Source organism: Nyctibius grandis, unplaced genomic scaffold (genome assembly GCF_013368605.1).
Source record: "Nyctibius grandis isolate bNycGra1 unplaced genomic scaffold, bNycGra1.pri scaffold_112_arrow_ctg1, whole genome shotgun sequence".
Taxonomy (NCBI): domain Eukaryota; kingdom Metazoa; phylum Chordata; class Aves; order Nyctibiiformes; family Nyctibiidae; genus Nyctibius; species Nyctibius grandis.
The window spans coordinates 38,201-59,474 of record NW_027167486.1 but is presented as its reverse complement, the minus strand read 5'-3'; the positions used below and the strand labels follow the sequence as shown (position 1 = coordinate 59,474).

Genomic DNA, 21,274 nt, shown 5'->3' with positions numbered 1-21,274 from the left:
AGAAGTGACTCTCAGAACACAGAGGATGTATGCACAAGAAGCCTGGCTTCAAGACCTCACCACACAAGGATGCCGGGAAGAAAGCCCGGTCCGTCCAAACGGACGCCCGGAAAGAGGAGCCGCTCGTGTGGCGGGGAACGATGCCGCAGAAGAGGACCGTCTGGAAACGCGCAAGATGGAAGACCGAACCATGCTATAGGCTCTTACAGAAGAGAAGAAGCGCCTGATAGCCACTGTACCCATGAGTGCAGGTGTTCAAGACTCTAGGGATGGCAGCCGAGGCTGCCTCCTCACTGGTGTCCTCCTTGAGTACAAACAAGACATCAAGACACAAGAAGGGTCTAAGACACACAAGACACACCACACAAACTACACACCAAATAGACACAGGCTGGAACTGCCCTGCCTGGCACACACTATCATTGTGCTGAAAAGTAACCCGCTACCTCAGTTGGCCCAAGAGGGGCTGCTCATGGGCAGCCCGCTCTCCTACACTAACTTTACACCCCCTCCTGGCAATTCCCACCTTGCTCCCCGCCTCCCGGCCCCTCCCCAGCCCTGGGCCCTCAACTTAGCTTTCAGACAGCCAGGGGCCCGAATCCATCCTCAAGAAAAAAAACACATCAGTTAACAGGGATGTTTCTGCTGTTGCCACCTTCCTCTTCTTCACCTGCAGGTAAGAAGAAACAAAACAGTGCTAGCAGTTCTGCTGCTCGATGCCAACCGATGCCGCAACATCCCCCTCCTCAACAGCTCCACGGCGTTCCGCTCACCTGCTCCGCATCGATTTCATAGGTGGGTGCTTTGACTATCATCCCTTCGGGCGCCTAGGACACCGAGAGACACAAAATTACCATTGCGCTGCAGATATCGCCGCCCCGTGATCTTCCTCGCTACCGCCCCGGCTCACCTCAGGTGCTCGTCCGGTTCCAAAGGAGCACGGCCTGCACGGCGCCTGCAAAGCCAAACATAAAGGTTTAACAGAGGTGCTCTATAACACTTTGCTACTACTCACCAGCCCGGCCAACAACAAACTCACCTTCTCGGGACAAACATTGGAGTGCGGCTTCACCCCTCCGAGGCTCCGTGGGGCACCTGCCAAAACCAAAAGGCACATGCTGAGATACTGACTACAGAAACTACACAGCAACACAGACACAGGCTGGAACCGCCCTGCCTGGCACACACTACCATTGTGCTGAAAAGGCACCCGCTCTCTTCACCTGCCCAAAGAGGACAGGTCCTGGACAACCCTCTCCCTTACACTAGCTTTAAAGCCCACCAACGGCCAACTTCATCACCTCCTCCCAGTCCCTCCCCAGCCCTGGTCCCTCAACTTAGCTTTCAGACAGCCAGGGGCCTCAATCCATCCTCAGCAAAACCCACAATGGATAGCTGGGTCCTTTCTGCAGCTGCCAGGTTCCTCAACATCACCTGCAAAAAATAAACACACAACAGTGTCAGCCGGAAGCATCACATTGGCCAATACCATCCCGTTCCACAACACTTCCCTCCTCAGCAGCACTGTGGTGTTCCGCTCATCCCAGGCTCGGACGCTGCGGCCGCCTTTGCTTCCAGGAACCGAGGTACCTAGAAACACAAAATGACCATTATGCTTGAGAGAAGTAACCACCCCCGTGATCCTCCTCGCTACCACCCCGGCTCACCTCAAATGCTCATCCGTTTCCTAAGGCAGCCTGCACAGCACCTGTAAAAACAGAAAGCAAATGCTTAACCATGGTGCCATTTAATACTTATTATTAGACACCAACATGGCCCACAACCGCCTCACCTTCTCAGACTGCTCCGTGGCATGTGGCATCAGCCCCTGGAGCCTATGGGCAGCACCTGCAAAAACAGAAGGCAAATGCTTAACGACGGTGACATTTATTATTTTGCTACTAGACACCAGCATGGCCCACAAGCACCTCACCTTCGCAGACTGCTCCTTGGCATGTGGCATCAGCCCCTGGAGCCTGTGGGCAGCACCTGCAAAAACCCAAACAAAAAGGCACAAGCTAAAGTACCGGCCAAAACCACGGCCTGCCCGCACCCATCCCTATCTCCTGCTCCTTTACCTTGACCGCTCGCCTATCCTGCCTCTGGAGCTTACGGGGTGCCACGCCGATCCTCACATGACACCTGTAAAGCATAACAGACAAGGGAGGCGGGTAAGTTCACCGACAATACCGCACCTGCGCAAAACAACCGCCGCTTCGGCCCGGTGGCTGCCGCTCACCTGACTCGAGTCACAGCCTCTGGTGCAGATATCCTGCTTCGCTCGTTGCTTCCCACCTTCAACATAAAAAAAATAATCCAAGCCTTATAAGCTAGTCAAATAGCCTCCGGACACATCATCCCACCCACACATCGTGCCGACCCACCTTCTTCCGGGGCTCCCTTCGCCTCTCCTCTGTCGCCTTTTGGTGCGCGGCTCGTCCCTCTGCGTCTGCAAAAGCCATAGCGAACAAGTCGCTCGGTGATCAAGCGATAGCTGAGAAACTCCACACCTCTTGTTTCCACTTAGGATTACTATCTGCACAACAAATATCTCCTGCCGTGAAAACATTACAAACACAGCAAATTTAGGCCCCACACATACAAGCCTTAACACCTTTGAGACTCAAGCTGGTTCGCTACTGCTGAACAGCCCCTCCCACACGGCTCCTATCATCTCCATAGGACGCTATGGAAATGGCCATCCACACACCCTGCCGATGGCTGCTCCACCCGAGATGACTGTACAGCCTTTACCCCAAAGGTCTAGGCAGACCAACATATTAACCTGAGACTTTTATTGTTATTCCACCTACCCCTGACTCTACACCCTCAGGCAGGGCAGCTCCAAGCCACACACACACACAGACCAACACTACACGGAACGCTGCAAACGACGCACCTCAAAGATGAGAGAAAACTGTCGGTGAGAAGCGTGACGCCCCGAGAGAAGACGCTGTCCAGCAAGACCGCCTGCGGCACCATGACGGGGACGTGAGGAGGCTCTATGGCTGCCCCAGAAAGAGACCAGAACATCATGGCTCATGACAAGAAGTGACTCTCAGAACAGAGAGGATGTATGCACAAGAAGCCTGGCTTCAAGACCTCACCGCATAAGGATGCCGGGAAGAAAGCCCGGTCCGTCCAAACGGACGCCCGGAAAGAGGAGCCGCTCGTGCGGCGGGGAACGACGCCGCGGAAAAGGACCGTCCAGAAACACGCAAGATGGAAGACCGAACCATGCTATAGGGCTCTTACAGAAGAGAAGAAGCACCTGATGGCCACTGTACTCATGAGTACAGGTGTTCAAGACTCTAGGGATGGCAGCCGAGGCTGCCTCCTCACTGGTGTCCTCCTTGAGCACAGACAAGACTTTGAGACCTAACAAAGGTCTACAACACAGAAGACACCACACAAACTACACAACAAACTGACACAGGCTGGAACTGCCCTGCCTGGCACACACTACCATTACCCTGAGAAGTAACCGCTCCCTCAGGTGGCCCAAAGGGAACTGCTCCTGGGCAGTCTGCTCCTCTACTCTAACTTTACAATCCCTCCTGGGAATTCCCAACTTGGTCCCCTCCTCCCAACCCCTCCTTAGCCCTGGTCCCTCAACTTAGCTTTCAGAGGGCCGGGGGCCTCAATCCATCCTCAGCAAAACCCCCATTGCCTATCTGGGTCCTTTCTGCAGTCGTCACATTCCTCAACATTACCTGCAAAAAAAAAAACCACCAAACCAACAGTGCCAGCTGGAAGCTTCACACCAGCTGATACTAAACTCTTCCGCTGCAAACCCCTCCTCAGAAGCGCCGTGGTGTTCCGCTCGCCTGCTCGTCCCAGAGTCGGACGCTGCGGCCGTTGTTGCTTGAGATACCTGAGATACCAAGAGACACAAAATTACTGTTATCCTTGTGATACATCACCACCCCCCTGATCCTCCTCATTACCATCGCTTGTGACTTTGTCATACCTCCCATCATCTGCAGAGAGACTAGAACGAAACAGAATTCATTGACACCGAATCCAATGGCAAAACCAATCTGAGAATCGCTGGTGATCCCGTCTCCCTGTCCCAACCATCTCCCAATGCCAAAAGTTTAGAAGCCCATTTTCTTCTACTGAACTGTTGAGAAGGAAACCTTAACTCCTCCTGACAGCTCTAGCCCTATATTCAAGCCCCTGAACCCCCCCGAGTCGGCCGCTCCTCGGGAGCTGATTTTCCAACTGGTGTTCTGTGAGCCCCTCCTATCTTCTCTTTTCCCACAGACTTGAGGCTCTCCTACAGGCCTGCAGAATAAGTAGATGGCCAGTGGTTATAACCTACTAAGTTACTGACCTGAAAAAAAAAAAAAACCAAAAAAACAAAAAACCAACAAACTACAATCAAGCACCCTTTCCACTATACATGCTGCTTAACCTTACCTGCTCCTGAACCTCTTACCTCAAACAGACACTGCTGCTTCTCTCAGTGTCAAAATACATCTGTCCAAATAGCTCGACTGGCTCAAAAAGCTACCCTCGACTGCAGGAGCAGCTGAGCACTAACACTAGTAAAGCCCAGGAGCAGAATGAGCTCCCTGAGCAGAGGCTGCGGCTCATATACCCGGGGCACCGCCCACCACCCTTCCCACAATCCCCTGCAAAGGCGAGGGGCGAACCCAGAGGAGGCATAAAAGCGGCCGGAGGAGCGGCGGCCGCTGTTTGCCTCTGCCTTAAGTTTATGGTGTGTGAGCCTGGAACGGACCGAGCGAGCCTTGCTGGAAATGACGATGCCTGCTCTTTCACCGCAGCTACGTCTATCGTATCGGCGATGTGACCGGGTAGGTAATTGAACTTAGATTTTCTAGAGTGTAGGTAGAAAAAGACTGATGGCCTACTAAGCTACGTAAGGAAGTAGCTCTTTAGATGCAATAACAATATGAGTATCAAAAATTACATAGTTTACCTTCCTCTGTGTCTTCATTTAGCCCGCACCTGGGACTAAAAAATAAGCGTCTCTTCTATCACCCGATGGCCCTTCCCGGACCGAGAAAGGGATTCGGGAAAAGGAGGGAGACTCGCGGGTTACAATTTAAAACCGATATCGATGCTAATACAAAACACACAAAACTATACTTAGCCCGCAGAGCGATGGCAAGCTCCTCTGGAGATAGCCATTGTTGAGGAGAAGGAGAAAGAGGGAGGGGAGCAGAGCAAAAAGAGCCCAGCCCTTCCCCAAGCTTCCCCACTGACAGTGCACCTGAGGTTAATGTTATAGAATACACCTGTGGGCCAGCCTGGGGCACCTGCCCTGGATTTAACTGCTAATGGCCTTGATCCCTGTCCCACAGCTGGCCACAAACTGAAGCAAGATGGAACAGAAAAGTGATTCTGTAAATTTTATCCGCACAAAACCGGGACACGGTGAAAAAACTAAAATGCTGTGGGTTTAGACTTCATTTCTAGCGCGCTACCCGACTTCTACCGGAACTATGTTCTGCGTAGGAGTGAGTGATAAAGCAGAGTTAGATCCCGTAAGAATCTCTTCTCAAAAGTGTCTCTTGTAGCCAAGTAGATTATCTATCCTAAATCATCGACCGTTCGGAGTCACCTCGGTGGTGTCTCCGACTGACGGCCTCAACAGAAGCAGATGAGTTCCAAAGGACAGAAAGCACAAAAAAAAACACAGAAATACAAGAAATTTATCAGAGGCTGCGTGAAGAAGGGAGTTTGTAGGTTTTTAGAGAGAGTGAGAAATGTTTGGACATTTGGGCAGCTAAAGGAGCCCCGAGCCCCGCGGTTGTGGGGGCCTGTCGCGAGGGGCGGGGCCTGTCGCGAGGGGCGGGGCCGTTGCGCTCCAGGGCGGTATCCAGGGGCGGGGCCTGTCGCGAGGGGCGGGGCTGTTCCGCTCCCGGGCGGTATCCAGGGGCGGGGCCTGTCGCGAGGGGCGGGGCCGTTCCGCTCCAGGGCGGTATCCAGGGGCGGGGCCTGTCGCGAGGGGCGGGGCCTGTCGCGAGGGGCGTGGCTTCCCGCCCACCCGGGCGGTTGCTAGGGGCGGGCTAGACCCCGGCGGGGCGGAGCCTGTTGCTAAGGGCAGGCGCGCTTCCGGCGGGACGGTGTTTGACCCGGAAGCGCTGCCCGCGGCGACCCGGAAGCGCTGCGCGGGGCGGGGCGCGGCGGAGGATGGCGGCGGAGGAGCCTCAGCAGCAGCCGGAGCCGATCGGCGGCGACGCGGACGGTACCGAGGGGCCGCGGCCGGGATCCCCCCGGAGCCGCCCCCCCCGGGCCTCCCCCTGCAGCCCGGGACCCCCCAGCGCCCTGCGGGGTCCCCGCGCTGAGGCTCGGTTCCCTCCCGGGGAGCCCCCGATAGCGCTGTGGCCCCCCCGGCATCCCGTGGCTCCCCGGTGCCCCTATGGGCCCCCCAAAGCCCCCGCCAGCACCCCAGCACCCCCAGAGCCCCCCCAGAACCCCCCCCCCGAGCCCCCGGTACCCCTGTAGGCCTTCCCATGGCACCCCAGTACCTCCACAGGGCCCCCGAACACCTCAGTATCCCCACAGCCCCCCCAGCACCCCAACACCCCCCACAGGCCCCCCCCATGGCACCCCAGTCTCCCACCCAGCACCCCAATACCCGCCATATGTCCCCTGTAGCACCCTAACACCACCGTAGGGCCCCCTCAGTGCCCCGTTACTGCCCACAGGCTCCCTACAGCACCCACCACCACCAAACTCCCCCCACAGGCCCCCCCATAGCACCCCCATCCCCCCCCCAAGAGGCATCTCCCCAGGTCCTGCCACTCGCCCCCCCAGGATGCGTCTTGGGGGTGCCCAACCCCCCCGCACCCCCCATGGGGGGGTTGAAGAGATTATGGGTGGCTCCTGTGAACCCGGGAGGTCCCCCTGAACCCCGATATCCCCCCCCAAAGGCGTGAACTGCCTGGCCTACGATGAGGCCATCATGGCGCAGCAGGACCGGATCCAGCAAGAGGTGAGAAGCTGCATTCCCCCCGCCCCAAAACCCCCTCGGGGGGCCCCCAAATCGCTCCCCCCACCCTTAGGGGGGGTCCCCCCAACCCTGACCCCCCCTTCGGGGTGCAGATCGCAGTGCAGAACCCGCTGGTGTCGGAGCGGCTGGAGCTGACGGTGCTGTATAAGGAGTATGCCGAGGATGACCACATCTACCAGCAGAAGATCAAGGTGGGCCCCAGTATGGGACTGGGAGCGGCTCTGGGGCACCAGTTTGGGACTAGGAGCAACTCTGGGGCACTGGTCTGGGACTGGGAGCAGCTCTGGGGCACCGGTGTGGGACTGGGAGCAACTCTGGGGCGCCGGTGTGGGACTGGGAGCAGCTCTGGGGCGCCGGTGTGGGACTGGGAGCAGCTCTGGGGCACCGGTGTGGGACTGGGAGCAACTCTGGGGCGCCGGTGTGGGACTGGGAGCAGCTCTGGGGCACCGGTCTGGGACTGGGAGCAGCTCTGGGGCACCGGTCTGGGACTGGGAGCAACTCTGGGGCGCCGGTGTGGGACTGGGAGCAGCTCTGGGGCACCAGTTTGGGACTGGGAGCAGCTCTGGGGCACCGGTCTGGGACTGGGAGCGGCTCTGGGGCACCAGTTTGGGACTGGGAGCACTCAGAGGTCACCAGTGAGGGGCTGGGAGCCTCAAAGGGCCCCGCGCCCCCCCGGGGTGTCCCCACGTCCCCCCCGACGCTGCCCCCCCAGGACCTGCTCCAGAAATACTCCTACATCCGGAAGACGCGGCCGGACGGAAACTGCTTCTACCGCGCCTTCGGCTTCGCCCACCTCGAGGCTCTGCTGGAGGACGGCCAGGAGCTGCAGCGGTGCGCCCCGGGACCCCCCGGACCCCCCCACCTCCTCTGGGTCCCTCTTGTCCCCCACAGACACCTGCTCCCCCCCCGGATGCCTGCGTCCCCCCTGGGTCATCCCCCTCCAAGCCCCCTGGGTCCCCCGTGCCCCCTCCCTGCCCCCGGGGAGCCTGGGTCCCCCCTTGAGACCCCCGCAGACGCCTGGGTCCCCCCCCTCAGGTTCAAGGAGGTCTCAGCCCGCAGCAAGGAGGAGCTGGTGGCGCAGGGCTTCACCGAGTTCACCATCGAGGACTTCCACAACACGGTGGGGACGCGGTGACGGGGCCGGGGAGGGCGTGGGGGCACGGGGGGGACATGGGACGCGGGGAGTCGTGGTGCCTGTGACCCCGCGTGTGCCCCGTGATGGTGTGTGTGACCCCGTGACAGCGCGTGTAGCCGCACGGTCGCCCCCCCAACACGCGTGTGCGTGACCACATGTTCCCCCGCCACACGTGTGCCCCCCACCACACGTGTGCCCCCCCGACATGCATATGCACCCCCAACACACATGTTCCCCCGCCATGCATGTGCCCCCCGCACACACGTGCCCCCCCCCACACGTGTGCCCCCCGCACACACGTGCCCCCCCCCACACGTGTGCCCCCGCAGTTCATGGAGCTGATCGAGCGGGTGGAGCGCCGGGTGCCGCTGCCGGAGCTGCTGGCGGCCTTCAACGAGCCCAGCACGTCCGACTACCTGGTGGTCTACCTGCGCCTGCTCACCTCCGGCTGCCTCCAGCGCCACCGGCGCTTCTTCGAGCAGTTCCTCGAGGGCGGCCGCAGCATCAAGGAGTTCTGCCAGCAGGTCAGTGCTAAGCGGGCCAAAGCGGGACAGCGTGGGCCTCACATGGGCCAGCACAGGCCAGCATGAGACAGCTCGGGCCAGCACGGGCGGGCTCGGGCCAGCACGGGCCTCACACGGGCCAGCACAGGACAGCACGGGCGGGCTCGGGCCAGCACAGGCCTCACAAGGGCCAGCACGGGCCAGCATGAGACAGCTCGGGCCAGCACGGGCCTCACATGGGCCAGCACAGGACAGCACGGGCGGGCTCGGGCCAGCACGGGCCTCACACGGGCCAGCACGGGCCAGCATGAGACAGCTCGGGCCAGCACGGCCTCTTGCAGCCTCCGGCGGCCCTCGCCCGGCCCCGCAGCCTCGCACGGCTTCGCGCGCCCCGCGCAGCCCCGGCGCCCCCTCCCGCGGCCCCCCCCGACCCCCTTTCCCCCCCCAGGAGGTGGAGCCCATGTGCAAGGAGAGCGACCACATCCACATCATCGCGCTGGCCCGGGCCCTGCACGTGCCCATCCTGGTGGAGTACATGGACCGGGGGGAGGGCGGCGCCACCAACCCCCACGTCTTCCCCGAGGGCTCCCAGCCCCGCGTCTGCCTCCTCTACCGCCCCGGCCACTACGACATCCTCTACAAGTGAGCGCCCGCCGCCTGCACGGCCCTCGGGCCGCCCTCGCACGGACCCCGCGGGCCCTCGTGCAGCCCTCGCACGAGCCCCCGCCTCTGCCCCCCAATAAAGACGCGGCCCCGCTCGCTGTGCGCGTTTCTTTAGGGGGGTGGGTGATGGGTGGGGGGCCCGGGTGCTGGGCGTCGGGGTCTCACAGGACTCAGGGTGGGGGGGATGACGATGGGGGGGCGGTTGGGGGTCAGGGGGGCACTTGGGACCCCCTTAGGGGCAGCTGGGGGTCGGGGGGGTAGGTGGAGGGTAGAGGGAGGAAGTTGGAGGGTCCAGGGGGGCACTTGAGACCCCTTTAGGGGGCACTTGGGCTGGGCTGGGGTGGTTGGGGGGCGGGGGAGCACTTGTGGGGGTGGGAGGGGGCTGGTGGAGGGCAGGGGGGCACTTGGGGGGCTGGGATGGGGCGATTGGGGGGCAGAGGAGCACTTGTGGGGGTGGGAGGGGGCCGGTGGAGGGCAGGGGGGCACTTGGGGGGCTGGGATGGGGCGATTGGGGGGCAGAGGAGCACTTGTGGGGGTGGGAGGGGGCCGGTGGAGGGCAGGGGGGCACTTGGGGGGCTGGGATGGGGCGATTGGGGGGCAGGGGGGCACTTGAGACCCCCTCAGGGGCAGCTAGGGGTTGGGGGGGTAGTTTGAGGGTGGAGGGAGGAAGTTGGGGGGTCCAGGGTGGCACTTGAGACCCCTTTAGGGGGCACTTGGGGGTCTGGGAGGCACTTGGGACCCCCTTGGGGCAGTTGCAGGGGTAATGGGGGGGTGAACGGGGGCACGTGGGGGATGGGGGTCACTCGGGACCCACCACAGAGGCGATGGGGGGATGTTGCAGGGCACGACCCACCCCCCCCCACACTGCGCGCGCAGGCGATGTGTCCTGGGACCCCCCAAATACCCCTGGGGACCCTGCCCCGCACCCGGGGACCCCAATTCCCCCCCCCCCGGGCCCCCCAAAGCCCCCATTGTCCCCATGCGATGGGCGCCCCCGCAACGGGGACCCGGGGTGTGGGGGGGCTTTTAGCCCCCAACTCCCTCCGGATTTCTGCCCCCCCCCTCCCGATTCTGCCCCCCCCCCCCCCCGCTCCGCGTCCCCCGCCCCCCCATCCCCCCCCCGCACCGGGGGGCGGTGCTCCCCCCCCCGCCCCCCCCCCCGCCCCCCGCCGCCTTCCCACGCCCGCAGCCGCGCCGCCAGCACCGGGCCCGACCGCGCCGGCCGGTACCGACCCCGGTAAGGGCCCCCCCCAGTCCACCCCCGCCCCCCGGGACCCCCCAAACCTCCCCCCAAGCCCCCCCTGCATCCCCCCCGCCCCCCAGTGATGCTCCAGCCCGGGGGAGGGACCCGGCGGCCGGGAGCGGGGCCCATCCCCCCCCCGGTACCGCCGGAGCGACCCCTCCTGAATGAGACCCCCCCCAAATCCTCCCAACCCCCCCCCGCGCCCCACAAAAACGCCTCCCGCCCCCCCCCCCGGTACCCAGGGATGCTCCAGCCGGGGGGAGGGGCCCCGGCGTCCGGGATGGGGGGAGGGGAAGGGACTGAGGCGTCCGGGGGCCTGACCCCCCCCACGAGACCCCCCCTGAACCCCCAAAACCTCTGTAACGCCCCAATCCCCCCCCCCGGTACCCAGGGATGCTCCAGTCGGAGGGGAGGGGCCCAGGTGCCCGGGGAAGCGCCCCCCCCCTCCATGAGACCCCCCCGGGCCCCCCAAAACCCACCTGACTCCCCCCGGAGCCCCCCAAACCCCCCCGCCCCCCCAGCACCCAGGGACGCTCCAGCCAGGGGGGTCCCAGGGGTCCGGGTCTGGGGGGGGGTAATGGGGGGGGGCTGGGGGGGAGCTGGGGGGGTATCACGCCTCGGTCCCCCCCTGGGGGACATGTCACGCCCCCTCGTGCGAGGCCGGGGCTGATGCAAGGGCGACCCTGGGGCACGAGAGTCCCGGGGGGGTGGGGGTGTCCCTTGACGAGCCGCCGCTAATTAGGGTCGGTTCGTTAGTGGCGCTAGTAATTAGCGCCCAGGGGAGGGGAGGGCGGGGGCCCGGCCCCCCGGGTGCTGGCGGGCAGCGCTCGAGGCCCCCCCGGCTCATGACACCCCCCGCCAAAGCGGCCCCCCCGGTGTGGGGGGGCCATGGAGCACCGGAGCCGGTAGCAGCGGCCGCGCAGGAGGAGCCGGGACCCCCGCAGGGAGAGGAGCCAGGTGGGGCCCCAGACCCCCCGCCGGGTCCCCTGTGCTGGGGGGGGTCCTGGGGGGGTCCCTGCCCTATAGATGGGGTCGGGGGGGTGGTCCCCTGTGGGGGGGCTGGGGGGGTCTCTGCCCTATAGATAGGGGGGGCTGGAGGGGTCCCTGCCCTATAGATGGGGTCGGGGGGGGTATTCCCCTATGGGGGGGCTGGGGGGGGTCTCTGCCCCATAGATGGGGGTGCTGGGGGGGTCCCTGCCCTATACATGGGGTTGGGGGGGATGTTCCCCTATGGGGGTGCTGGGGGGGGTCCCTGCGCTATAGATGGGGGTGGGTAGGTGTTCCCCTATGGGGGGCTGGGGGGGTCCCTGCCCTATAGATGGGGTCGGGGGGGGTATTCCCCTATGGGGGGGCTGGGGGGGGTCTCTGCCCCATAGATGGGGGTGCTGGAGGTGTCCCTGCCCTATACATGGGGTTGGGGGGGATGTTCCCCTATGGGGGTGCTGGGGGGGGTCTCTGCCCTATAGATGGGGGTGGGGGGGTGTTCCCCTATGGGGGGCTGGGGGGGTCCCTGCCCTATAGATGGGGTCGGGGGGGGGTATTCCCCTATGGGGGGCCTGGGGGGGGTCTCTGCCCCATAGATGGGAGTGTTGGGGTGTTCCCTGCCCTATACATGGGGTTGGGGGGGATGTTCCCCTATGGGGGTGCTGGGGGGGGTCCCTGCCCTATAGATGGGGGCGGGGGGGTGTTCCCCTATGGGGGGCTGGGGGGGTCCCTGCCCTATAGATGGGGTCGGGAGGGGGGGGGGTCCTGTGCCCAGACATCTGGGTCCCCTCTGGGGGGTCCCTGCCCAATATCAGTGGCTGACGCAGGACCCAGGCCCCCAGGTCCCCCCCCCTTACCCCCTCTTCCCCCCCACAGGCCCCCCCTCCCCCATGGCCCCCCCTCCCCCCCTCCCTCCTCCTCCCCCCCCCCTTCCCCTCCCGCCTCCTGCCCCTCCTCGTCGCCGCCGTCGCCGCCGCCGTCCCCGCCGCCGCCTGCCCGGCCGTGTGCCGCTGCGCCGGCGGCCGCGTCTACTGCAACGACCGGGGGCTGACGGCCGTCCCCGAGGGGCTCCCGGCCGGCGCCACCACCCTCTTCCTGCAGAACAACCGCATCGGCGACGCGGGCATCCCGGCGCGGCTGGGCCGGCTGCCGGCGCTGCGCGTGCTCTACCTGTACGCCAACGCGCTGGAGCAGCTGCCGGCCTTCCTGCCGCCCGCGCTGCGCGAGCTGCACCTGCAGGACAACAACGTGCGCGGGCTGGGCCGGCGGGCGCTGGCGCGGGCGCCGCTGCTCGAGCGCCTGCACCTCGACGACAACTCGGTGTCGGCGGCCGGCATCGAGGAGGACGCCTTCGCCGAGAACCGCCGCCTGCGCCTCCTCTTCCTCTCCCGCAACCACCTGAGCAGCGTCCCCGCGGGGCTGCCGCCGGCGCTCGAGGAGCTGCGCCTGGACGACAACCGCATCCACACCATCCCGCTGCGCGCCTTCGAGGGGCTGCCGGCGCTGCGGCGCCTGGTGCTGGACGGGAACCTGCTGGCCAACCAGCGCATGGCCGACGACACCTTCAGCCGCCTGGGCAACCTCAGCGAGCTCTCGCTGGGCCGCAACGCGCTGGCCGCGCCGCCCGCCAACCTGCCGCGCGCCCGCCTGCGCCGCCTCTCGCTGGCCGCCAACGCCATCAGCCACGTCCCCGCCGGCGCGCTGGCGCGGATGCGGGCGCTGGAGCGGCTCGACCTCTCGGACAACAACCTGACGACGCTGCCGCGGGGGCTCTTCGACGACCTGGGCAGCCTGAGCCACCTGGGGCTGCGCAACAACCCCTGGTTCTGCGGCTGCAACCTGGCCTGGCTGCGGGACTGGCTGCGCCGCCGCGCGCCGCCGCGCCTCGAGGTGCGCGGGCTGCTGTGCCAGGCGCCGGCGCGGCTGCGCGGGGTGCCCGTGGGGGACCTGCGCGCCGAGATGGACGCCTGCGACCCCCCCGCCGCGCCGGGGGTCGCCGCGGGGGCGCCGGGGGTCGCGGCGGGGGCGCCGGGGGTCGCGGCGGCGTCGCCCGGTGTCATGGCGGCAGCTCCGGGTGCCACGTCAGCAGCACCGGGCGTCCCGGTGTCCGCGGGGGGGCTGTGGGTCCAAGCGGCCCCGGGGGGTCCCTGCGGGTGCGGTGGCCGCCGGCCCCCCCCGGCGCGTCGCTGCGGCTGAGCTGGCTGCGCCCGGGGGGGGGTTCGGTGACGGAGACGCTGGTGCGGGGGGAGCGGGGGGAGTACGTGGTGACGGCGCTGCAGCCCCTCGCCCCGTACCGCGTCTGCCTCTCCGCCCTCGACCCCCCCGCCGCCGGGACGCCCCCGCTCTGCGCCCAGGCTCGCGCCGGCGCCGAGACCCCCGCGGCGTCGCCGGGACCCCCCCCGCCACGGGACGCCCCCCCGGCCCTACCCCCGGCGGCGGCGGCGGGGGGGGCGGCAGCGGCGGCGGCCGGGGTGGTCCTGGGGGTCCTGGGGGGGTGGTGGAGGAGGAGGAGGAGGAGGGGGGGGGCTCCCCCCCAGCCCCCCAAACTCGGGGGGGGGGCGCTGCCCCTCAGACCCCTGCGGCCCCCCGAGGACGGCGGCGTCCGCACCGTCTTCCCCCCCCCGCCGCCGCCCCCCCCGCTGCCCCCCCCCGGCGCTCGGGGGTACCGGGGAGGGCGGGTGCCCCACGGAGGGGGAGGGGGGTCCTGAGGGTGGGGGGGGGGCACCCTCTTTCTGCGACACACCCCCCCACGTTGGGGACCCCCCAGGGGATATGGCGGGGGACCCCACCCCCGTTCTGAGGACATTTGGGGGGATCCCCCCGGGGTTTGGGGGCAGGAGGGGTCACCCTGCCCCCCCCCCCTTTTTGGGGCATTTTGGCTTTTTTTAAGGTGTTTTTTCGGTGCCGCTGATTTCGGGGGGAGAAAAGACGGATTTGGGGCAGGAACAGGTTGTGGGGGGGGGACCCCGATGTCTGGGGCTCCCCATCCCCCCACGAGGACCCTGGTGTCTGGGCCCCCCCCTCCCCCCGCGAGGTGCCTTCACCCCTCCCCCAGCCCCTGCCCGTTGGAATCGGGGGAAAAAGGACCAAAATCAGGAAAAATCGACCCAAAAGGGCCGAGGGGCCCCACTGCCCCCCCCCCCAATAAACCCAGCGGCTCCTTTTCCCGCCGGTACCTTGTTCCCGGATGCCCCGGGGGGGGGGGGCACATGGGGGGGGGGCTGGGAGGTGGGGGGGGTAGGGGGGGGGCACCCGGGGGGCACGAGGCCTCGTGGGGGGTCGAGGGGCATGGGGGGGGGTCCCACGGGGGGGAGGGGGGGGCACAAGGGCCTCACACAAGGGCTCAGGCGGAGGGGGAGGGTCACATTGGGGTCATGGGAAGGTCACGGGGGTCATGACAGGGTCACGTCAAGGTCACACTTGTCCGCCCCCCCCGTGACCCTCCCCCCGCGATCGGTGCCGGTCTCGGGGTCCCCTGTGCAAGCCCCGCCCCGATACAAGCCCCGCCCCCGATACAAGCCCCGCCCCTCGCTCCGCCTCTCCCGGGAGACACGTGTGGCAGCGAGGCCTCCGCGCCGCCAGGCGGCGCACTCCTGCCTGCGGTCGCTCTCCCCCGGTGATTGGCACCGCGCGCATCCAATGGCAGAGGCGGAAAAGCCCAGAGGGGCCAATGAGTGGCCAGCGCCCGGCCTTGGCGGCCAGTCGGCGTGCGGGGGCGGGCCGTGCCGCCGGCTTCCGGCGGGGAGGCGGGACTGGAGGGAGGCGGGCACCGTTTTCCCCGTCGGCCAATGGAAAAGCGAGGCCGCGGGCAGCGGCCAATGGGAGTGCGCGCGGAGGAGGGCGGGCGGGGCCGACGGCCAATGGGGCGCGAGTGGGCGGGGCGCGAGGTTTCTAGCAGCTTCCAGAAGGCGGCGGGAGCGGAGCGGGGCCGGGGCCGCCATGGAGGAGGTGGGCGGGGGCCGGGGGGGGTTTGGGGGGTCCCGGGGCAGATCGGGGGGGGCCCTGGGAGGGGATCGGGGGGGCCCCGAGGGGTGACGGGTCCCCTTAGGGGGGTGGGGTCCAGCAGCGGCCCCCTGAGGGGCCTGGGGGGGGCGGTGAGAGGCCTGGGGGGGCCCTGAGGGGGTTTGGGGTCACGGAGCGGGGCTGGGGGGGCTCTGGGAGGGGATCGGGGGGGCCCTGAGCGGGGATCGGGGGAGCCCTGAGGGGATCTGGGCGGTTTCGAGGGGCCTGAGGGTCCCTGAGGGGTCGGGGGGTTGGAGGCCCTGGAGGGAGGCGGGGATCGGGGCCTGGGGGCGGCCCTGAGGGGTCAGGGGGCTGGGGGGGGGTCTCGGGGGTCCCTGAGGGGTCGGGGGGGGCTGGAGGCCGTGGAGGGGGGCGGGGATCGGGGGCTGGGGGCGGCCCTGAGGGGATCGGGGGGCTGGGGGGGGGTCTCGGGGGTCCCTGAGGGGTCGGGGGGGGTTAGAGGCCCTGGAGGGAGGCGGGGATCGGGGCCTGGGGGCGGCCCTGAGGGGTCAGGGGGCTGGGGGGGGGTCTCGGGGCCCTGGGGGTCCTTGAGGGGCCGGGGGGAGGCGAGGAGGGGGCCTGGGGGGGCCCTGGTGTCCCCTTCATCTTCCTCACATCCCCCTCCTCTCCCTGCTCCCCCCCGTGCCCCCCATCCTCCTCTTCCTCGCACCTTCATTCCTCTCCTGCTCCTTCACCTTCCTCCCCTTTGGCCCCCGGGCCTTCCTCACGCTCCTCCTGCCCCGCCGACGCCTCCACCCGTCTTCCTCCTGCCCCCCCACCTGTCTCGCCCCCCTCCTCTTCCTCACGCCTTCCTCGTGCTCCTGCATGTGTCCCACGCGTCCCTCCTCTTCTTCGCACCCTGCTCGTGTTGTCCTCGTCTTCATCGTGCCTTCTTCCTCCTCCTCTTCCCCCTTCATCTTCCTCCCACCTTTCTCTTCTCGCCCCTTCCTCACTCTCCTCTTCATGCTCCTCCTCTTCCTCACGCCCCTTCGTCCTCCTTGTGCCTCCCCTCCCTCGCACCTTCCTCTTCCTCTCCGGCCTGTCTCCGCCTCGTGCCCCTTCCTCGCGGCCCTTCCCCTCCCTCGCACCCTCCTCCTCCTCCTCGCCCCCCCCTCCCGCAGGCGCAGGAGCTGAAGGAGCGGGGGAACCGGGCGCTGGCGGCGGGGGACGTGGGGGGGGCCGTGCGCCACTACACGGCCGCCATCGCGCTGGACGGCCGCAACCACGTGCTGTTCAGCAACCGCTCGGCCGCCTACGCGCGCCAGGGCGACTACCCCCGCGCGCTGGCCGACGCCTGCCGCACGCTGGAGCTGCGCCCCGACTGGGCCAAGGTCCGGGGGGCGCCCGGGGGTCCCTGCGGCTGCCCGGGGCGGGCTCACGGGGCGTGTGTGTGTCCGCACCACGCACAGGGGGGTCACGGGGTGTCCCCACCCCGCACAGGGGGGCTCACACCGTGTCCCCACCCCGCACAGGGGGGTCACGGGGTGTGTGTCCCCCGCACAGGGGGGCTCACACCGTGTCCCCACCCCGCACAGGGGGGTCACGGGGTGTCCCCACCCCGCACAGGGGGGCTCACACCGTGTCCCCCCGCCCCACGCAGGGGTACTCGCGCAAGGCGGCGGCGCTGGAGTTCCTGCACCGCTTCGAGGAGGCGAAGGCGGCGTACGAGGAGGGGCTGCGGCACGAGCCGGGCAACGCGCAGCTGCGGGAGGGGCTGCGCGGCGTGGAGGCGCGGCTGAGCGGTGCGGGGGGGCCCGGGGTGGGAAACGGGGGGCTGGGGGGGTTTGGAGCGCGTAAATGGGGGCCTGAGGGGGACTGGGGGCATTTGGGGCTGGGAAATCAGGGGCTGGGGGGGTTTGGGGCTGGGAAATGGGGGGCTGGAGGGGATGGGGGGGCTGAGGGGGGTGGGTGCCCAGCCGGTGGGGGTGTTTGGGGGTCCCACAGTGGGTCGGGGGGGGGGGCCTGAGGGGTTTTGGGGTCCCAGAGTCAGTCCAGGGGGTCCCTGAGAGCTTTTAGGGGGCTCTGAGGAGGTTTGGGAGCCCTGGGAGGGGTGCGGGGAGGTTTGGGGCTCCTGGGAGGGTCTGGGGTCCCCGAGGAGGGTTTGGGGGGTCCCTGACCCCCCCCTGTGCCCCCCAGAGCGGAAGCTGATGAACCCCTTCAGCGTCCCGGACCTGTACGCGCGGCTGGAGGGGGACCCCCGGACGCGGGCGCTGCTGGGGGACCCCGAGTACCGGCAGCTGCTGGAGCAGCTCCGCAGCCACCCGGCGCAGCTGGGCACGTCAGTGGGGGGCCTGGGGGGGCTTTGGGGCGGGGGGGGTTAGTGCTGATTCGGGGGGGCTGGGGGTGCTGGGAGGGCTACAGGGCAGGTTTTGGGGGATTTGGGACAGGAGCGGGGTGGTTTAGGGGCAGGTTTTGGGGTGCTGGGGGGTTCACGGTGGGTTTTGGGGGGCTGGGGGGCTTTGGGGCAGGAGCGGGGCGGTTTAGGGGCAGGTTTTGGGGTGCTGGGGGGGGTCAGGGTGGGTTTTGGGGTGCTGGGTGACTCAGGGGGGGCTTGACCCCAACTCTGTGTGCGCGGGGGCGGCTTACGGCTGGTTTTGGGGTGCTGGGGGCTGTCGGGGCACATCTGGGGGCCCCGGGGGGGTGTCGGGGCGCAGCCCCCCCCAAGCCCCCCCCGTCCCCCCCAGGAAGCTGCAGGACCCCCGGGTGATGACAACGCTGAGCGTGCTGCTGGGGGTGGAGCTGAGCGGGGCCGAGGAGGAGGAGGAGGCCCCTTCCCCGCCCCCACCGCCCCCCCCCCAGCCCCCTGCCCAGCCCCCCCCGCCCGAGGAGCTCCCCGAAAACAAGAAGGAGGTGAGGGGGGGTCCCCTGAAACCCGGGGGTGCCGGGGGGGTTGGGGTGACCCAGCCCCAGGCGCAGCGGGAGAAGGAGCTGGGCAGCGCTGCCTGGGAGGGGAGGGGGTGACGGGGGGGTGGGGCAGGTGTAGGGGTGCCGGGGGGTTCTGGGCACGTTTTGGGGTGCCGGGGGGGCCTGGGGTGACCCGGCCCCCCCCATCCCCAGGCGCAGCAGGAGAAGGAGCTGGGCAACGCGGCCTACAAGCGCAAGGAGTTCCCCACCGCCCTGGCCCACTACACCCGCGCCGAGGAGCTGGACCCCACCAACATGACCTACGTCACCAACCAAGCGGGTGAGCGACCCCAGACCCCCCTGAACCCCCCGCGACCCCCCTGACCCCCCCAAACCCCCCTGAACCCCCTTCCCCGCCCCCCACAGCCGTTTACTTCGAGACGGGCGACTACGCGCGCTGCCGGGAGCTGTGCGAGCGAGCCATCGAGGTGGGGCGGGAGAACCGGGAGGACTACCGGCAGATCGCCAAGTGAGCGCCGCGGGGTGGGGGGGTCAGGAGAGGGGGGGCGCACCCCCAGACCCCCCCGTACCCCCAAAACCCTCCCCGCAGGGCGTACGCGCGCATCGGGAACTCGTACCTGCGCGAGGAGCGCTACAAGGACGCCATCAACTCCTACAACAAGTCCTTGGCCGAGCACCGCACGCCCGACGTGCTCAAGAAGTGCCAGCAGGTGACGTGGGGGGGGGCGGTAAAGGGGGTGCAGCCCCCCCGGGCCCCCCCCAACCCCAGACTCGGTGCCGCAGGCGGAGAAGATCCTGAAGGAGCAGGAGCGGCTGGCGTACATCGACCCCGGGCTGGCGCTCGAGGAGAAGAACAAGGGCAACGAGTGCTTCCAGAGAGGTAACGGGGGGCGGGGGCGTCCCCCCAAGTCCCTGGGGACCCCCCGAATCCCTGGTGACCCCCCCGCCCTCGGGCCCCCCAGGGGATTACCCCCAGGCCATGAAGCACTACAGCGAGGCCATCCGCCGCGACCCCACCGAGGCCCGGCTCTACAGCAACCGCGCCGCCTGCTACACCAAGCTGCTCGAGTTCCCGCTGGCCCTCAAGGTCTGGGGGGCCGGGGGGCTGCTGCGGGGGGCCGGGGGGTGGTTTGGGGGTCCTGGGGGCTGGTTTGGGGGCGCAGGGCTCAGCTGGGGGTCCTGGGGGGCTGCTTTGGGGGTCCTGGGGGGCTGCTTTGGGGGGTCGGGGGGTGGTTTGGGGATACAGGTCTGGCTGGGGGGGTTGGAGGACCCGGGTGGGCTGGTTTGGGGGTCCCAGACGCCCCTGACCCCCTCCCCGTCCCCCCCCAGGACTGCGAGGAGTGCATCCGCCTGGAGCCCTCCTTCAGTGAGTGCCGGGGGGCTGCGGGGGGGTGTGGTACCCCCCACCCCTCCTCCTCCGTACCCCCTTCTCCTGTGCCTGTACACCCTCTGTTCCTCCTGCTCTGACTGTGCCCCCTTCTCCTGCTCCCCCCCATGTCCCCCCCGTAACCCCCCTGTGTCCCCCCCATTCCTGCCCATCTCCTCCATCCCCACCCCACCCCGTGTCCCCCCCCCGTCCCCCCCCCCCCAGTCAAGGGCTACACGCGCAAGGCGGCGGCGCTGGAGGCCATGAAGGATTACACCAAGGCCATGGACGTCTACCAGCGCGCCCTCGACCTCGACCCCGCCTGTAAGGTGAGGGGATGCCCCCGCGCCCCCCCCGCGCCCCCTCGCGCCCCCTGTCCCCCCCTGACCCCCCCAATCCCCGCAGGAGGCGGCCGAGGGCTACCAGCGGTGCCTGCTGGCCCAGTACCACCGGCAGGACACGCCCGAGGAGGTGAAGCGCCGCGCCATGGCCGACCCCGAGGTGCAGCAGATCATGAGCGACCCCGCCATGCGCCTCATCCTCGAGCAGATGCAGAAGGACCCGCAGGCCCTCAGCGAGTGAGTGCCCCGGGGGTCCCTGGCTGTCCCCGGGGTGTCCCCAGGGTGACACAGGGTGTTATTGCCGACCCTGAGGCGCTCGCTGAGGCTTCAGGGGGACACCCGGAGCTGGCGGGGGCTCCTCGGCATGTCCCTGGGGGTCCCCGAGGTGTCCCTGGGGGTCCCCAGCTGTCCCTGCGGTGTGACGGGGTGTAACTGGCCACCCCATGGCGCTCACCGAGTCTTCAAGGGGACACCAGAGTCCTCCTGGATGTGGTGGGGGGTCCCTGAGGTGCCACTGCCTGTCCCCGAGGTGGCAGAGGGTGCCCCCAGCACCTCCCCAGGGTGACACCGGCTGCCCCACGGCGCTCACGGGGTCCTGGGGACACCCGGAGCTGGCAGGGGGGTTCCTGACGTGTCACGCGGTGTCCCCAACACGTCATGGGGGGGGTCCCCAGCACATCATGAGGTGCCACACAGTGTCCCCAGCACGTCGGGGTGTCCCCAGTGCGCTCGGGGTGTCCCAGGCCACCCCCGCCTTGTCCCTCTGCCTGTCCTGGTCCCCGTGTCCCCCCCGACCCCTGTGTCCCCCCCCTGACCCCCGTGTCCCCCCCAGGCACCTGAAGAACCCCGTCATCGCCCAGAAGATCCAGAAGCTGATGGACGTGGGGCTCATCGCCATCCGGTGACGTCACCCCCTGTCCCCCCACCCCGGGGACCCCCCGACCCCCTGGGGGGGGCTGTGGGTGGGGGGGTCCCGAGGCGGGGCTGGGGGTGCTGCCCCTCCCACCCCCCCCATCTTGTGTCGGTTGTGGGGCGCCGCGACCCCCAATAAAGAGCGGAGCAGTTGCCAGGGCAGCGTCTGTGGGGGCCGAACACGGGGGTGCCTGGGGGGGGATCTGGGGGGGGCTGAACATGGGGGTACCTGGGGGGGGATCTGGGGGGCCCGAACACCGGGGTCCCCTTTGGGG

The 21,274-nt window shown here is 67.8% G+C and overlaps 3 protein-coding genes across 3 annotated transcripts; all 3 read left to right on the top strand.

Moving 5' to 3' along the window:
• Positions 1-4,416: 4,416 nt before the first annotated feature.
• FLRT1 (fibronectin leucine rich transmembrane protein 1) lies at positions 4,417-14,221 on the top strand (the record flags this gene model as incomplete). Its single annotated transcript, XM_068424545.1, has 3 exons — positions 4,417-4,453; positions 12,496-13,594; positions 13,645-14,221. Coding segments are annotated over 3 exons (1,713 nt in total), but the record flags the coding sequence as incomplete, so codon positions are not given.
• OTUB1 (OTU deubiquitinase, ubiquitin aldehyde binding 1) lies at positions 6,109-9,381 on the top strand. Its single transcript, XM_068424547.1, has 7 exons — positions 6,109-6,217; positions 6,906-6,967; positions 7,078-7,176; positions 7,698-7,816; positions 8,021-8,105; positions 8,450-8,644; positions 9,072-9,381. The coding sequence occupies exons 1-7, from the start codon at positions 6,163-6,165 to the stop codon at positions 9,267-9,269; spliced, it is 813 nt and encodes a 270-aa protein (XP_068280648.1). The 5' UTR covers positions 6,109-6,162; the 3' UTR covers positions 9,270-9,381.
• Positions 14,222-15,413: 1,192 nt separating the features above from the next.
• STIP1 (stress induced phosphoprotein 1) lies at positions 15,414-21,152 on the top strand. The gene is made up of 14 exons (XM_068424553.1): positions 15,414-15,461; positions 16,637-16,846; positions 17,116-17,257; positions 17,652-17,793; positions 18,200-18,365; positions 18,573-18,699; positions 18,786-18,888; positions 18,970-19,090; positions 19,164-19,260; positions 19,343-19,467; positions 19,710-19,746; positions 19,972-20,075; positions 20,152-20,324; positions 20,920-21,152. Exons 1-14 carry the CDS (start codon positions 15,453-15,455, stop codon positions 20,990-20,992), a joined length of 1,629 nt encoding a protein of 542 aa, XP_068280654.1. The 5' UTR covers positions 15,414-15,452; the 3' UTR covers positions 20,993-21,152.
• Positions 21,153-21,274: the final 122 nt, after the last annotated feature.